This window comes from Crocuta crocuta, unplaced genomic scaffold (assembly GCF_008692635.1).
Source record: "Crocuta crocuta isolate KB4526 unplaced genomic scaffold, BGI_CrCroc_1.0 scaffold154, whole genome shotgun sequence".
NCBI lineage: Eukaryota > Metazoa > Chordata > Mammalia > Carnivora > Hyaenidae > Crocuta > Crocuta crocuta.
The window spans coordinates 13,394,082-13,413,633 of NW_027530545.1; the positions used below are offsets into that span (position 1 = coordinate 13,394,082).

Sequence of the window (19,552 nt, forward strand, 5' to 3'; positions counted from 1 at the left end):
CTATTTGTAAAAAAAAAAAAAAAAAAAACCCAAAAAAAAAAAAAAAAACATTCTGGCTTCTTCTTAAGTATAAATTGGCTTATATAAAAATTATTGTGTCTTGCAACATGGTTCTTCCAAAGACATTTCAACCACACATGCTCTAACTAGTCCTTCTCACTGTGAAATCATTTGTATGCTAATCAGTTCTCTCAAACAATTGTTTGTTTTTGCATAGAGAAAATAATCCCTTTTGAAATGTAATGAAATGATTCAAAACATATATTCATTTTTTTTCTTTTATTCACTCATTCCAAGAAATTATCAAGGGTTTTTTGTTTTGTTTTGTTTTTTCCCAAATGGAATAATGAATGAATCACTCCTATTAAACAAAAACATTGTTTGGGTAAATGTACCAATGGGATCAGAAAAGATCTTTCTACTCATTTTCTACATATATTACAGGAAATATGGGTGGTTTGACCAAGGGTCATGGAACATACTTATCTCTGAATCAGAAAGATAGTTTTGTTTTTAAGTCAGTGTATATAATTTAATGTTGTCTTGAATAAGCAATGCAAAAGGAAAACAAGTAACAAAAAACAAAAAACAAAAAACTTGTTCTTCAGTTTTGTGAAGTTCTTCAGTTTTTGTTTTCATTTTAATTGTGGTGAAGGGATAATTGGATGAGAAATGCTTGAGAAGAGCATTGGATGCTTGTCATCTGGTGTATTCACAATGTAGTTCTTACTGATTCTTAATCTGAGAATAAGGAAGTACAGACATAGCATTTACTAGTTGTATTTTCTTATATTTTTAGCCATAAAATGTTGGCATTATTTACTAGTTTTTTTGCAGGCTTGGAAGTAAATGTTGTCTTTCAAGAGATTGAGTAATGATTTATATTTGTAAAATTCCTTTGACTTTTGACTGTTATCATTTGGGCAACACACCACCAAATCCTTTCTTCCATTAATTACCTGACTTTGATTTTTAAACCATAATTGGGGACCTGCATCTAATATTTTATTATTAGTCTATAGGAAGAGACTAGAAAAACTGTCATATATTTATAATATATAGTAAATATATATATGATATATATATTATATATATATTATACATTATATATTATATATTATACTATATATTATACATTATATGTTATGTATATTGCATATTATGTATATTATATATTGTATATATATATAATATATTTTTTCTCAAAAACAAAGAACTTTAGAGGCATAAGCAACACCTCTGTGTGCAGAAGCAGATGTTAACTCAGAAGCAACATCTAACACAGAGAGGGAGTGATTCTCAGCAGTCATCACATGTGGATGAGCCAGTTGGCTGCTCCCACTCATTGCCCTTTTATTATAGTACAGCCCCTTTCCTTGGGGAGATGTGTGGAACTGATTTTGGCTTATATTTTTCCTGTCAGGATTTGATTTTTTACCATGCTTCTTTTCATGGAGTCATTTCTGCTTCCCCTTGAGTAGACTTTCCACAGTCTTGAACTTCAGAACTTCAGTAATCAGTTAGCCATCACTGTGTTACCATAAGTAAAATAGCTCTGGAGAACACAAGGAAAGAACATTAGCTTTAGAGATGAAACACTTTTCTATTCTGTCTTTTAGAGGAGAGAGATATTCCCAAATGAGACATTTTATTTTCTGCTTTCTTATTTTATCTGCAAACTGGGTAGATATTTTCCATGTAGATGTTTTAAAATATGACTAGAATATGTATTTCACTTCTTCAGGAATCCATAGGATTTCTGTAAGCTAAAGAAGGAAAGTTACCTTCTTTCTGGTTTATTGATTACATACATATCCATTCATTTAAAAAGATAGTTGAGGGGCTCCTGGGTGGTTCAGTTAGTTAAGCATCCTACTCTTCGTTTCAGCTCAGGGCAAGATCTCATGCTTAATGAGTTCCAGCCCCACATTGGCTCTGTGCTGTCAGTGTGGAAAGAGTCTCTAACTCTCTCTGCCCACTCACACTGTCCATCTCTCAATAAACAAACAAACAGACAAATAAATAACTTACAAAAAAAAGAGTTGAGAGCCAACTTTACAAGTAAATAAAATTGTCAACCAGAAGTGTGTTATGAGTTTCAAACAATGAAGTGCCACTTTTTCTCAATCAGAATACCTTTGTCATTTTATAGAAAGCCTAAAATTCTAATCTTTAGAGTTAATCTATTGTCTCTGTAAGAATCTTTTAAAATGGAAATATATTACCTGTAAGAGACATCACCTAGTGTACCCAGTTGGCTAGCAAAGAACAGGGCTCTAAGAGATTGAAAACAAAACATACAAATGTATTTTAACTGAGGTGGAGGGAGATGGAAAAGGAATTTCTAGACCTTCTGAAAGAGAAAGAGGTGGTGGGATATGTGTTCCAACAATCAAGGAGCATATGAACAATACATGCATGGAAAGAGGAATAAAGAAACATTTAAATCCTCAATAGCACTGATTTTTTTTTAAAGCTATCTAAGCTGAGGTCCCTCCATTAGCATTAGGTGTAATGAATAGGGATGCTGCAGTGACCCTCTCTAATAAAAACGATTTTATTTATTTTCTTATCTATTTGCTGATAAATGGAAGCTCAGAAACCAAGACAGTTGATTGGCTAGATAAAGTATTTATTTTTAAAATTGTAAGTAATGACAACAAATCTATAGCTATGTCCATACAGTATTTTTCATTTGCCAGTTTTGGCAGTATTCTAACTGTTTACAGATTCAGTGCAGGGAATATTAGGACCTACCCTCCTTTTGTTGGATTCAGATGCAGACAGTGAGTTAAACTGATAAAAACCACTTGATATGTACATTCTAAAGTTAGACACACCACACACACACACACACAGAAAGAGAGAGATCTGTTTTAATATAACAGTGTTTCTAAATGTGATCCAGAAAGTTTTCAGTATTAATCTTAACTAACCATCCATTTATTCATATTCATATTAGTAGACACAGTGGTGACTTTGGTCATAGCAGAATTGCTTTAATATGGCACAGTTTTCCTTAAGTGACCAGGCAAGTTTTTCATATATTAAATACATAAATAAAGCTCTTCATGTTAGATGCAAGGAACTTTCCTACACTGAGGCTTGTGGGGAGGAAGGACTAAAGAAAAATTCTTAACCCTTGGAACAACTTATCAAAGCTACAAAATCTCCGTCCCCAGGGCCTTTAAAAATAGGACACATGTCAGAGATGGTTTAATGGTAGTGCAGCTGGACAAAATCAATCACCTTTACATCTCTCCCAGTTCTGAATTTTCACAGCATCCATTTGAAATATGTAAACACACAAGCCATTACTGGAACCTATCTTATACAGAAATGATTTGAGTGAGTTACTATTAGATTGAGTGCCCATGTGTGTTTAGAAGTTCTTATTCGTATTCCTGTATCCTCAAGAGTAGTCCTACAGATTACTCTAACAAATGATATCAATTAATTTTGTTTTATTTAGAAGTTGAAACTCATAAATCCAATTTTAATTTTCCTTAAAATACTATAAATTTCTTTCATTAAATTATCAGTTTGTCAGTTGACAAACTGTGAGTTGAAGTAACTCACATGCAAAAGTAAATTATGCTTGAAAAAAACAAAATCTTATGAAATACACAGCTCTAGGAAATTTATAGTGCTTCTTTAAAGATATTATGTGATCCAATGTTATGTTTAATATTAAATATATATATGATATTAAATGTGTTCCTATGATATACCAGTTTTCCAAAGCAATATGGAGAAAATAATGTGGTCCATATACTTTATAGTTTTCATAAGCAGCTGTAACTATTTTGATTTCTCAGCCATGAGAATTATAACATAATGTAATATTTACATTTACTTAATTGCATTGGAATTCCCCTTAAAAGATGATAGCTTTTAGTATTTCCCAGAAACTGAATCTGTGTGGAAAAACATTCTTTAAAAATAAAATGAAGAAAATGGGGGAATAGTAAAGAGTAAGCATTTGCAATCAAGTTAATAACATTCCAGAAATCTTAATATATTTATTTGACACTAAAAGTTTGTTTTTGAATAATTTTAGGAAAGTTAATTTTTAACTTTCTAAGAATTTCATAATTCTTAGAAATCATGAGCTCTTCAACTTATTAAGGAGAAACTCTCCACCAGGTTCAATATTCAAAAAGTAAATATTGTATGACAGCCTACCAATAAAAATAGTACTGTATTCTTTATACACACATATATGTGTGTGTTTTTAATCAGTATTAGGTTTCACTAGAAGTTGAGTTTCAAATAATTATTTAGAGTGTAATAAAATCTCAGTCTTCTAAGTGAAACAGGTATAATTAAATATCCAGAAATGCATAATTTTCATTTCTAATTTCAAAGGCATCTTACACTTTTTGGTGATGACTTTATATAACTATTTTTTACTTGATTTTTATATCAACTAGTAATCAATATTCTGTATTCCTACATTCCATTTTATATTGTGTAGTAGGAATAAAATTTAAAAAATAAAAAATAAATGAAAGGCTTTGTGCCTCAAGAAATTTACATGAAACTGCATATATTAGTGCAGTTCATAAACTATACACAAAACTATACAATAAGCTATATTGTAAAACAATGTGATATAAACAATGTTTGAGTTCACAGAAAATGTGAGATCACACACGCATGTGCATACACAGACACATAGACACAGCCTCTTAATTTGTATAGTGTTTCTCAAACCATGATTTCATTTGCTTGTTATGAAAATCATGCAGGGTAGACCCTATTATTATCCCATTTTTTAGGATGTAAAAGAAGAATCTCAGTGCTGAATTTCAGTGCTTTACTCAGGTTGAAATAACTAATAAATGGTAGACAAAAAATCCAATTTAAGAGTTTGGTCTCTAAATTTAATAACTTCTCCTTTACATGATGTTAGTTTTCACAGAGCAAAGTTGATGGAGAAGCCAGAGTTTGGACCTGAAGGTCTTGGGTGGGTGAAAAAGTGGTGGCTTACTTTCCAGATGATGATATTGTATGTAGGAAATTTCAGAGGTGGGAAAATTTTGGAGTATTTTAGGGAGGTAAGATGAAAGATGACTCTAAATAAGTGAAAGTACTGAAAATAACTTGTAAATATTAATTAAGTTTCAGATGATAATATCAGACCACAGAGTTCGGTTTTATTGTGGCCAAAAACTAAGAATGATTAGGTGTCAGAGGCCGGCTCCGGCCGGGGTCCAGGGGTCCCTGAAGGATGGACCGTGTTGGCGAGGGAGGGTTGAGGAGGCCCGAGATTCTTTCTGGTCACCAGGAAGGCATCTCTGCCCTGATTGGGGCTCAAATTTATTTTATAATTAAGTGTTTGGGGGACGGCACAGAAGTGGCATTTGCCTTAGACAATGATTTCTGATAACAGACTTCTTTGATATGTAAGAATTTCCCAGAACATATATTTGTAGAAGACTTCTGCATAACCTTTATCAATAGTGAGATAGGTGATTTAGATGCTTATCCTATGGGGAAGAAGGTATCTTTAGCATATCAGACAATGTTTTTAGCACAAAAAGGTGAAGTTACTTCTGTGTGAGCAGAGGTCAAACAGGTCTTTCAGGAGACACCTTTGCTCCCATAATCACAANTTTCCAAAATGAGCCAGTAATAGCAGAAAGAGATACCAGTTTTCGTTTCTCATGGCAGGAGCTGTGAAAATGCTACCATTTCCTCGCTGTTGTGACTGTCATCCAGTGAGGCCAGTGTGGTTCCCAGCAATTAGGATTTTGAAAATAGGGTGGGTGAAAGTGATATTTGTAAAACCTATTCTGAGAATGGATTGATAGTGGAAAATGGTATATCGTAGAATATAGAAGAAAGTAGAAATCAGCTAGGAGTTAAAGCGCAGTGAACATTCATTCAACAATTGTATATTGAGTAAGGTAGTATACTAGATGTGAACTAGCCATTTGTGATTTGCAGGCAGAGATGGAGGTAAGTTTATCAAAAAGCATGTGTGATACACATCCAAGTGTGTCCATGAAATAGTTTAAGTACTGACAGCAATAGTGGGATTAGAGTATGAAAGGCATGACAAATTATGACAGAAATATGTCTAAGAAAGAGGAATTCTGGTCAGCTTTCAAAGGATCCTGTTTGCCTCTACTTCAGTGTTAGTGGGAACATGGAGACCTTGGGGAAAAGCAGCTCAGCAGTGATGGAAGCAGAGGCTGGAGGGAGAAGGAAGTGGGAATAAGGCAGAGATAGTGTATATTTTGAAGACATTTAATGACTAAAACAAATAGGAAAGAAAAGATGCCATTTGCAAGGAAGTCCAATCAGCAAGAGTCTCCTTATTCTTGAGTGTAGGCTAAGAACATTGAATGAAATTATAGGCAGAGGATTTAGAACCATTAGAAAGACAGAAATGGGAAATATAGCCAAGTGGCAAATCTTTGTAGTATAAAATTTAGAAAATGGGAGGTGATAAAGTATAAGGTGGAGAGATTAACTCTGGGGGGAGGATTGATGCCCTGCTAAGATATGATGATACAATTATAGGGCAGATATTTCACTGTGTCTGCGATTATAGAAGAAAAATTTCTATCCCATCCCCAGATGTGCTTTCACAATTATCTTTAGTCCGTAAAGACATTTTATGAAGCTTAATATATTTTAACCACTTTTTTTTACTCAACAGAGTAAGATGTTTATATATAAAAATAATTTTAACATTCAAAACAATACAGATGAGTCACATTGTCCTTGCATTATCCTAGAAGGCTCGTTTGTAAAATGAGGCTCAATTTAAAAAATGAAGCCTATTTCAACTAATTGGGTAAGGCTTATAAAAAATTTAAAAATATAAAAACTATTTTCCTGTGTTTATATGTTTTAAATCCTTCTAATGATAGAGTCTTTCTTTCTTGTAATTAATTGCTGTATTTTAAGTTCTGCTACCTTGTTTAGGTCACCTAAAATTACTGGGAGTGTTCTGAATATGCACTACTAAATAGTGAAGTCATAATCTGAGACTATCTTGCCCATTAAAATTTTGAAGCATATTTGTACTATTTTGAAATTCCTCACACAGTCCCCTGTCACTGATGCCTTTCTCTCCCATCCCCTAAATTTTAATAATTTTCTAACTAAAGAGGTAATTCCAGATATGTCTGGTAGCTTCTGACCCTGCTCCTTGCTATATCCAGATTATGATTTCTGGTCATGAAATGTTTGAATGCCTAAGGCTTTTGTGAGATAAACCATTTAATGGAACATTGACATATTCTTAGAGATTCATGTAGTCTCTATTACCACATTATTCTTGTGATGCAGATCAGTGGGTAGAAGTGGTGATAGGGTTGAGTCTTTACTTAATTTACCAGATGGACTAAAGGAGCCTCATGGGATATACACACCTTTTTTAATATATGTAGTTCATTTATGTGTGTGTGTATATATATATATATACACATATATATTTATGTGTGTGTATATATATATATACACACACACACATACATACATACACACATATACAGAGAGAGAGAGAGTCAGAGAGAGAAACAGAGAAAGAGAGAGAGAGAGATAGAGCACAAGCAGGGGAGGGGCAGAGAGAGGGAAAGAATGTGAAACAGGCTCTGAGCTAGCTGTCAGCACAGAGCCTGATGTGGGGCTCGAACCCACGAACTGTGAGATCATGACCTGACCCCAAGTCAGAAACTTAACTGACTGAGCCACCCAGGCACCCCAAGCTATACACACCATTACTGCACAGATGATAATTGGGAATCAAGGATGGATTATTCCCTAAAGTAACAGTGAGCTAAATACCCATATTGTTGGGTTTCTGGGATAACTTCAGTTAAGGCAGACATTGCTATTTTTTAAACTGCCCCATCTTCTAGAAAGACAACAACAAAATACAGAATTTAGCATAGTTTTCCAACTGGACTATCCCAGAATTAGTCAAAGGGGCTTGAAATATTGATTCCCTCAATTTTGAGGTTAATACCCAAGGCCTGGGGCAACCGCCACAGAACATTTCTGCTATTCTGTGTAACTTGCAAATGTTATCATTGCTTTAATGTGCTTTGATATGACAATTTGGGAAGGATTGGTTAAGGTAAAATCCATCAAGCCATGTACCAGCTGTCTTGCTGGTTACTCAATAGTGATGGAAACCAAGAAAAGAATATGTTAACAGTGTGGAAGACTCTAGTGACTAGTCTATAAAGAAACTACTTAACTCTTTCTTTATTCCAAACATTTTTTTTTTTGTCCCTACATGTTACTACTAGGAAGAGGCTACTAGTTTTGTATGTTGCTTTTGAGACATTCAAACTTTTTTTTTTCTGTTTTCTCAAAATCTATAAGTGGCTGATCCTCTCTTGTGAACACCAAATGTGCTTTCATTCCCTTTATCATGTTCATAAGTTGTCTGACAATTTTAAGAATCAAAAACATACTTTGATTAGAGCCAACACATGTATCACTTTAAACATCTTGTTTTTAATAAGAAATACTGAGTTATCTTTGGTCTCTATAAAATTTCTAGAGTCTCCCAGGTTTGAGGTGTTATTTCTGTGGGCTATTTTTGGAATTTTTATAGAGAGATCTAAATATATCTGACCTAAATGCCATGTTGACATTCATGCAAGGATACATATTCTCAAATTTTCAAGAATCAGCTGACTAATTTTAAAAAGAACTACATTATGACTTTTGGTTATAGAAATTTATAGCCTTTCAAAATGAATTTATATTTTTCAATTTTATTTTTAAGGTGAATTTATGTTAATCTTATAAACATAAGATTTAATGCTAGAAACTCTCAATGAAAATAGTTTTACTTTAATTCCTGTAATTTGGATTTAAATTTGTATATTTGTATTTCGATTATATACATGTGTATATGTATACATATAAATGTATATGTTTTTAAAATATTGATACTCAAGTTAAAGAGACATTCCAGTAAGATGAGTTGTGTACTTTGAAGTGACAGGTATTTGACAAAACTAATAGCTTTGTATGGCAGTAATTATATCAATAGAAATGAAAAAATACCAGGCAACCATTTAGTGGCAATATTTCATCTAGTGAAGCAACATCATAACAATTTATTAATATCCCCCACATGCAAACGGTTGAAAGCTGTTTTAGCATCAAACAAAATTACATACACCTATAACTCATTTTGAGAAGATATGTCAAGACATATCTTACTTTTAGCAACTACAGCTTTTTTTTTTTTTTTTTCTTTTGGGACTTGCAATATAAAAGGAAGTTAGGAGATAGAAGTGTTTACTGAAAGGCAACTCATCTTCCTGGAACATTCTTTACTTAACTATGATAAAGCAAACACTTTGTTAGTGTTTGCCAGGAAAAAATGCTAAGAGCTTTTGATATAATCCTTACAACAGCCTGGTGAAGCATAAAGAAGGCACATAATTTGTTCAACTTCTTGTTTTTAAGTGATGGGACCAAGAATCTGCCCCAGAGTCTATTAACAACTCCAGTCTGCTGCATTTATTTACATGATTAACACATGTTGAATTCCAATTTTGAGCCTGCATCTCACAAAACTCACAAAGCTCAGTGTTATGCTGTCAATAACTTTTGATGTTCATAACAAGTCTACAAGGTAAATCAGGTGATTTTTTTTTTCACATGAGAAAACTACTGCTTACTTGATTTAATAAATTAACATCCCACCGGTATTAACATAGCTGTGATTAAATTCTAAGTGTGCCTGACTATAGAATCTGGGCTGCTGTAATAATCAGTCAGATTAACATATGATTGCAGTCATATGGTATGACAGTACTCTGGATTTAGGAGAGCTGGGCAAGATTAAGAATTATCATGGGGAATTTGGAGAGTGTCTACTGAAGAAGTCTAGATAGGAATTAGGAATTAGAAACCTAAAATTTATATAGCAGTGCCCAATTCAGATATTTGATGAAGACTTGGCATTTTTGAGCCTCGAGGAAGGATATCCCAACCTAAGTATATCTTTAAAAACATGAAGGGTGATCATATAATGTACTGCTATCATCAGCAGAGGAACTCAGTGAGTATGCTCTGTTTATCATAACATTCCCACTCCTTAGTAAATTCTATTGTATTATAACTTCCAAGTAAAGATTTTTTAAACTAAAGAACCCATATATAAATAAGCACATAACTAGCTGTTCTTCATAAAGAACAGATTAAAATGAAATATTTTTTGGATTGACACAACTTTATTAAATTCCACTCAAATATTTTTGTTCATGTTATCTGATTTAATTCTAATAAGAGCTCTGCCAAGGAGTTGCCATTATCCATGTTTCACAGTGGAGGAAATTGAGATTTATAGGGTTTAAGTACCTACCCATGTAATCTAAGATAACAGATAGATCAGTGACTCAAAGCAAAGCCACTCTCAGACCTTAAATCTGTGTCACTTTAAGGTTGAAAAGAATTTCTGTGTCTTCAATGCATCATTTAAATATATATATATATTTCTATCCTTCCAGTTTTAAGAATTAGGTTTTTAATCACATGGATTGATGTTGATGTCTCTGAGAGTCAGAGCTGCCTTTTCTTAACATTTACTATAGTTTTTAAAATTAAAGCTAATAATTTATTTTTTTTTAATGTTTGTTTATTTTTGAGGGGAGGGGATGAACAGAGGAGAAGCAGAGAGAGAGAGGATCCCAATCAGGCTCCACACTGTCAGTGCAGAGCTGGATGAGGGACTCGAAGCCACGACCTGTGAGCCGAAGCCAAGAGTGGGTTGCTTAACTGACTGAGCCACCCAGGTCCCCCCAAGTAAATAATTGCTTGGGCTTAATGGTTTTAAAATTTAGTGCCAAGCTAACCCATCTTTACCTATTTTTCAGGTCCCGAAGAAGTAGATATCAAGTGCCCCTTGAATCACATCGCTTGCCTTGGTGCCAACAAATGTGTTCATTTATCCCGACTATGCAACGGTGTCTTAGACTGCTCAGACGGGTACGATGAAGGGCTGCATTGTAAGGGTGAGTCAATCTGTGGAACAATGCAACCACAATATTCAATTTTTCATAGTTTAACAAAAGTTAAATGAGAACCTATGCCCTGCCTGTTTTTTTCACCCATAACCGTATCAGTTATTGAGAAAGCAAGAATTATATTACCAGAAATAATATGCATTTCTAACCTGCAATTGTTGTGCTTTAATGGAAAATATCATTAGAGAAAGAAATACATTTGGGTTTTGAAGTTGAACTCTGAAACAATTACGTATTTCATAGAAAGCCATACTTTTGAGCAAAAGACAAATAAGAAGACTTTGTCACAGTAGATTAATACCATACAGTGCCATACGCTTATTTCTCTGAACCTTTGCTTAAACAAAGAATATATGAAGGAAAACTTCTACAACCAAATAATTTGGTATGATGTGTTTATGGGAATTTTTCCTTAATATTATCTCCATGAAGTTATACCCACTTTCTTGTAATTTTCTTTCTTTTTAAAAATCAATATCTATGTCCTACAGCAGTCATGATTAATATATTAATGATGGAATGGGGAAATAATTAAAATCTCAGAGTTAACAAAAAGTTAATTAGAACTGGTACATTCTAACAAAACTGGTTGGAGAGGGGAAATGAAATGTGAAACTAAAAAAGAAAAAAAAAAAGAAAACAAAGAAAGATATACTTGAGGATTAAGGTAAAGACCCAAACCTGGAAACCGAATTGAGGTATCAGTCAAGTAAATTTGAGTCCCAGGTGAAGCCAGGAAAGAAACCACTGAATCAGAAGTCTCTCAGATTTCCACTAGTTGAGAATAACAAAAAGGATACATATTGAAGCTAAGATGCCAAAGTGTAAGTACTTTGTCCTTCATGCTGAGGTCAGGAAGACAACAAGGAATAGAAGGAGCTATAGAATACTGAAGATACATGTCTGGTCTCTGACCAGATTCACACAAACTAATTATTGCCGTGTGCAACAATGTTCTAGGTCAGCAAAAGTTCCCGTTTTTCAGGAGGAGCTCCATAACTGTGCGTGATCAAATTGTTCAAAGTCAGCTACTGCTTTTTAAAACATTGTGTGTTGGGGCAACTGGGTGGCTCGGTTAAAACATTGTGTGGTCAGCAATGTACAGGCCAAATAAAACCTGTTTGAAGTTCTGTCAGCGCTTACTGGCTCCAGTCTCCTATTGCTGGACTGAAAGAAGGTACTGGATTCAATACCAGAGATGGAATGATACACTGGAAAAGTAAATCTTAGAAAGTTAATCCAAAGTGGTGAGACTGTTGAGAGACCACAGATCAAGTGAGTCACTAGATCTTTTCCTCATTGAAAAAAGCAATTACTCTGGCTCTCTGGACAGATTCATACTGAGAAGTTAAAGGTCTTCCTTCTTTGGTCAAGTTTCATTTTGTATCCTGAGTTTTGACAAGTTCATAGGAGGAGCTAGCAGATTCTTAGTTTTAGTTATGAACACATGTGTAATAATAATTAATAAGATACTTCTTTTTTTATTTAAAGACCTTGTGACATGTATTATTTTTGTATAATTAGATACTAAAAAGAATGATACTGGGGCGCCTGGGTGGCTTAGTCGGTTGGGCGTCCAACTTTCGCTTAGGTCATGATCTCGCGGTTCGTGGGTTCGAGCCCCGCGTCGGGCTCTGTGCTGACTGCCAGCTCAGAGCCTGGAGCCTGTTTCAGAGTCTGTGACTCCCTCTCTCTCTGACCCTCCCCTGCTCACACTGTCTCCCTCTCTCTCTCTCCTAGAAATAAAATATTTTTTTTAAAAAAAGAATGATACTAGTAGAAAAAGCAAAGCACAAAATTATAAAATGATAGAGTTTAATTTTTTTCAGAAATTAATTATATTTTCTAGAACCTAATTCTATCCACTTCAGTTATAATTCAAGCTTATTACATTAAGGGAAGAAAAAATCCTTTCAGATAGACATGTGTGACTGAGCTTCTAAAAGAGTGAAATCAGCACATTCCTCAGAAGTGGTTACACAAATTGGAATATCTCAAATATATTTCAGTGCTGTGAATCATATGAAAATATTTCTGAATTGTCTAATAAAATTTAGAGTTGTGCTGGGGATTCAAGTAAATACAAAGTATTGGAATAAAGATAGTATTAAATTTATTCCAATCTTTGAAAAAGCTTAATGTATACTTTAGACTGAGACATTTAGAGTGTATAATGTTTATGTTTCAGTCTTTGTTCTTGTTCTAATTCAGGTCACTCGCAGTTCCAACTTTCCCATCTTTGTCATTAGTGATAAACTTTTTTTTTTTTTTCATTTTGTCAGTAGAAGGGTGATTGTACAATTTTTTTCCTTTTAAACATTTCTAGATTTCGCCAAAAAAGTGTTTTAAAATTCCTAAGCAATTTGTTGTGACCTGAGATGGACCTAGAAGTCATAAGAAATATAATTGGATTTATGCTTGCTATTTACCTTACTAGAGGGCGTATCTTCAACCTTTCTCCTAATTTTAAGTCACAACCAATGAAAACTTATTTTCTGATGAGTTAATTAGGCATCAGACTGTCAAATTTCTAAAGAACTTTTTCATCTATAGACATATAATAAAGAAAAAACAGATTAATTCAAATATTGCATTGATTTTTAGAGATGCTTTTCTTTTGCAGAACAATTTTGTTCAAATCACTTTCTCTAAATCCATTTCTTTTTGTTGCATTATAAGCACATACTCAAATTAATTATATATGAAACCAAAGACATAAATCAAAGATGGGTATGTCTTTTTTTTTTTTTCCCCTAATAAAGGATCCAAAGTACACTTGGTGGCATATTTATATCCTTTATAAAAATTAATAAGAAGAAAAGTTTAACATTTTGGAGATGATATTCTGGTCTTGGGAGTGCTTTTGTATCAACCAAGTTGTTTTCTGAATGTTTCCTAGAAAAAAATCAATTTCTTCCTGGTGAGAGTAATGAAAAGATATCTATTGTTAGTGATTTTCTCTAACACTGATGTTTTAATCTCCATAATTTAGCTTCATTTGAAGAAAGAAAAATGGATTTGTGTATATGAGTATACTTATATATAAGAATGTGCTTGTAAAAATTTTACAATGAGCGTGTTCAAAATCACCACATCATATTTTAGAGAATTTCATCTCTTCCAACATAGTATTTCATATTGGTAATAATATCCCTGTATCTAAATTGGGTGAGCAATAAAAATATATTCTTTACACTACAAGTCTTCTCACACAAATCCTCAAAACCATGCAAAGAAGTGAACAAATTGAACTAATAGACACCAGATTGACTGAACCGCATCAAAACACTATATTAAAAATTTGACCTACTTAAGGTAATTATATTAACATTTAAAGTGGCCGTACACAAGAGAAGCCATCTTTTTTATTCACAGTCCTAGTCAGAGTACATTTGCAGTGCAAAATGACCAAACATTTCAAAGTACAAGGAAGCAACAGTTTCTGTGGCACTGTCTGCTTTTACTGTACTCAGAGAATATGGGAACTCTTCCTGCATAAAGAGATTCTGTCTTCTGTGTCTCAATAAAATGTGATTATGTAATCTATGTAATTGTATTGCAGCAAACATCCCAATGTCCTTTTAAATTTGAGGAGATAAAATATGTGAAAAGTTTACTAAAACTGGTTAGGGAATGAATCCCACTGACATCTGAAAAGTTCACCACCCAAACAGACAAATACATACACACAAACACATACTGTTCTTTTTTACTTCTCTCTTCTATTCTGAACCTGTTCCTACATAATTCTCAATGTATAATATATTCAGTTAACTGTGTATTTGATATGAAACCTAAAGAAGAGGAAGATTTTCTTATATATCATCTAACTCCGTGAATAATGCAAATTTGGAATTCTTAAAATTCTATTTTTTTCACTTGCTAGTTGGAATATAAGTTGCTTAATATATGCAATTATAATTTTCTCTATCCACCCACAATCTATTCTAATGTATATATTTTAGATTCCAGTCTTTCTAAGTATTTATTCTAATACATGTTGAATACAAAGTTATATTTAAAATTTTAAACAGCTGCTTTTTCTTTTATATTACTCTTCTTAAAAATAAAATCTTAGGAGAAAGTACTGAAAAACCCTGGAAGTAATTTACAAATTAGAGCTTTCTGAAAATGGATTGAGGTGAATGGAAAATTTTTATCTGTAATGACTCACCACAGGAAAATTAGTTAATCCTTAAAACTTCTGCTTAAATCTCGTATATATTCCAAATAATCCAGATCAATTAATTAGAAATTAATCCAGATCAATTAATTAGATGTAATTAATAGATGTGACGAAATTAAGTATAACACATTTAATTAAAAGTGTTAAGAATTAATTTGTAGCTCAAATGCTCAGGATTCTATTTTTCATTCTTCAAGAAGAGAAGTATTTTATCTTGGGTGATGTTTTGTTAGTAATTACCACACTAGTCTAAGATGGGCACAGGATTAACTTGTACCAGGAAGGAGGGAAAGAAAGAGGTTGGTGACGTTGAAGAAGAAGACAAATAAATTTGGAGCACTTCATTATTGTTTTTACTTACACTTTATTGTATCAGTGAATCTTATCCTATTTCTGTTTTAAAAGTTCCCACTGAGAAATATTGCCAATCTTTTTTTTTCCTAAATTAAATGGGCATATCATGCTCAAGAAGGGAATTTCAGCATGCAGAATCCAAAAGCAAATGTACAGAGAAGAGGTACAATTGCAAGCAATGTTAGAGGACATGTATCTGTCAGCAACACAAAGTTTAAAGCACATGTAGGGAACTTCAGTCTGTTTTCAAGTCACTTGAAACATCGATAGGCTAAAAAACAGCTGTAATTACCCAGGAAGACCAGGATTTGTGTGCTCAGACCACTTTTCATTGTGAAAGTTTCTGCAACTTAAAAGTAGATCCTGCTGTATTCTTTTCTTTGTCATCAGTTGTGCTAAGGTGATCACATAGTCTCAAATCTGTATCACGTGTAAGCATTTTCTAAGCAATTAGTTTCAGTAATTGAGTTAGTTTCGTGAAGGGCTATGACCCCTACCACTGGTTGATTTCAGGGCCAAATTAATGCTTTTTTAGAAACAAAGCAATAATTCTTACCAAGAGTAGCTCTTCGAAGTGTATCATCCTTTGGTAAAGCCATTACAGATATCCAAATTGACAAAAGACACCTGTATGAAAATTAGAATAATCTACTTGAAGACTATTATAAATATATGTGTATGTGTATATATGTGTGTGTACATATACATATACACACACATACAAGCATATACGCAAGTATGTATATTCATTTTCCAGAGTCTTAGGTTTATAAATTCTGTTTAATTAGAAATAGGCTGTTATACAGATATCTGACTTCTTAGCACTGATTAATTAGAAGTGATTGCTAAACTAATTTTGCTCAAGAGACTTGGAGTTCAAATTTCAACTGGTTTTTTGGATATGTTGACTTCTAAGACAGCTAACTAGCTGACTGAATACCTGTGGGTAAAGGATGATTAATTTGTCTCTATATCATAGCTCAGAATGTGAAAGGATAATCTAAAGTAGTTTATTGTTTGTTGGGAGTGAATCTTTTTGTGGTGGATTTACATCTTTGATTAGTATTAATATTCTATTAATTAGTGTTCTCTGGCCCTACATAGAATTATTTTTAAGAATAACTGCAAATAAGATTTTGCAATATAAAAAATGTCAGAAAAGCATACTGATAACTTAAAAATGATCCAACATTGAAAGATCTAGCTTAAGAAAACATATTCTTTATTAAAGCATCATCTCAGATTCTATATCTTTCTTCTTGGTAGATGGTAGTTTTAAAACTTACATTACGTCTACATGGAAAATGCAAAAAAAAAAAAAAAACTTACATTACATCCATATTTTTTGATCTAGTATTTTTTTGTGTCAAGCATCCTGGGACATTATGGACCTCTAGTTGTTACTGAATTATACTCTATTTCCAGTTGATTTTGGTTTTAAATAGATGCAAGTCAAAAACACAGGTCCACAACATACACTCAAATAGATTATTTATTCTGTGTGTTAACCTAACTTCTGTATCAGTTGCTTTGGTATAGAGATTTACTGTATAGTTGGAAACAACTCCTGTTATGCCTGTTCCTAAGGCATACCAACCTCCTACATAGAAGGGCTGTGTAAAACCAGAAAAAAAAGCCAGAAAACTCACCTTTCCCAACTCCACCACCAGTAATCACTGCCCAACAGAAGAGACTTGTTAATAGTTGTACTAATTTTGGAATTGTTAATTTATATGAATATTCATGGACACTGGGACTCCTCTATCTGGATTTCTCCCTTACAGTTCTCTTCCTGATATGATGGAAAACAGAGAATAGTTTGTAAGAAATAATAATAGGCATGAGGTCAAAATGATTTTTTTAAATGTGCCAAAAGAAGCACAGTAAGTAAGGTGTTCCTTATATTCAGTAAACTTTTATTGAGCACAGACATCATTCTAAACACTTACCTAAGCACCAAAGATGTAGGAAATCCTATTTTCTGCCTTGATGGAATCCACATGTCATAATGGAGGTATGTAAAAATTGCTAAGGAAGAAAAATATGAAGAGCATCTATTTCTGCTTGAGGAGATGTAAGAAAATACCCCCAAGAAAACTAATGATTGACCTGCATCTCAGAAGAGTTTGATAGGCAAATGAGGGAAGGAAGAGCACTTCAAAAGTAGAGAAATATATGTACAGTGACACAAGAAAACGTTGTACACTCAAGAGAACTCTATAAAGTTTTGGTAAGGTTGATGCAGACTGTTCTGAATGGAGAGGGAAGAGTTTGAAGCTAAAAAAGAAAAAAAGGCTTGGTATTAGATCTGGAGTGGTTACATTAGAAAAAGGATGCAGTATGACCTACTTAAAATGCATTGCATAAAACTAAAGAGAAAGAGAGTGGAAAATGATTCTAGGATGTATTCTTAATATTATAAGGATGTTGTATGATATTTCACTATTAAGCATAAGAAGATTAGAATTGTTGCATATATGTAGCAGGTTTTGTGATTTATTCTAAGAAGGTTAAAATGTGCATTGTTATAATCATAAAACTTTGAGCTAAACAGTCATATCTGTTTACATTGATCAGCACCCAGAACAAGGCATGTTAAGTGTTATTCTTTAATGTACCACTTTCATGTAACTGATAGGCAAAACAGATGACAGGGGAACTATATGAAGTGAACGCCTTTTCAGATGAAAGTTAGGAATTTGGAACATGTATTTACTATTTTAAGCAACCTGAATCTTATCTTTAGCAAGCTACTAAAGTACCACCTTAGTTGATATCTAAGTTTTGCTCTCTTGTATTTTAACTTTGGGAAATGGGTGACTGTTTCAGTATTATTCAAAAGTTTAAATTATAACAAATTGTCACTCAGCTCTCTACTAAACCCCAAATGTGAGGCCAAATCTCCTATAATTCACCTTTTAGTTTTTGACACAAGCAGCTTTATACTTTAAAAAATAAAGAATTAAAGCAGGTAGCTGATGTTGACTGACATCCTCAGGCGTCACACAGAAAAGCAGTGTGAAAGCAAAGTTTAAACACTGGGACTTTGAGTTTTCATTCTCCAATTTTGACTACTGAGTCTTAACATACCAACTCAGAGAAATGCATCCAATAGTTATGCTTCAGCATCCTTTCTGACCTGTTCTTAAAGCAGCAAGATGACTTGTAGAAAGTCAACTGAAAAACATTTTTGAGCTAACATTAGGTCCCCTGTCAGTATTATTAATTGATTGAACAAGAACAAAATTGTGCTGAGTGAACAACAGGCTGAAAAACTATATGTTTGCAGAATTGTGTGTCTCGATCTATTAAGCTGTATCCCTTGAGAAAAATTAGTGCTTTCATTTGATGAGGGATGTAGAAAGGAAATGGAGAAGTTCATTTTAACTCCTTTGAAACAGATTAGCACTTGTTACAATGGGAAGTTAAAATAAAAGTTTAAGAATCAACTTTCATAATGGGATCTAGAAGAAAAAATGAGTCTTCTCGAAATCATTCAATAGAGAAAGTTTAAATTTTGCAGGCAAAACCCAACAGCCAATGTTTTCAGTTCTGAATTTCTAACCTGAATTTCAGAAAAATACTGTTTCCGCTGCTTTATCTCTGATCTACTGTTATCACTTATGCAGTGATATTCCATTGAATCATATGTGTGTTAATATCATCATAACTGAATATATCAATATATTAAATAGTATTTAGGAAAACAAGATAGCTGTAAGACTGGTGACTTCTGAACTTTCCATAATCAATGTCTTAACAATCAAATCAAGCACTAATTTGTTTTTCATTCATGTGGAGACAGAGAAATGTGTGTGTATATTTTAAGTTTTGTCAAAGCTTTCTACGTATGTTTGCATAGTTCTGTTTGGACACAAGAAACACATTAAAGATCAATTTCTCAGGAAAACCACACCACCTAGATTCATTTCTATTAGCTGAGAATTTACGTTCTAGCTCCCCATTAGGTTTGTGTCTTAGAGAAGGCACAAAATCAACAATT

The 19,552-nt window shown here is 33.2% G+C and overlaps 1 protein-coding gene across 1 annotated transcript in view; it reads left to right on the forward strand.

Moving 5' to 3' along the window:
* LRP1B (LDL receptor related protein 1B) overlaps positions 1 to 19,552 on the forward strand; it is a 1,854,983-nt gene that overhangs the window by 657,941 nt on the left and 1,177,490 nt on the right. Inside the window, exon 3 of the mRNA XM_077767810.1 lies at positions 10,860 to 10,997. Coding sequence (XP_077623936.1) covers positions 10,860 to 10,997 — 138 coding nt within the window. The remainder of the gene's footprint in view (positions 1 to 10,859; positions 10,998 to 19,552) is intronic.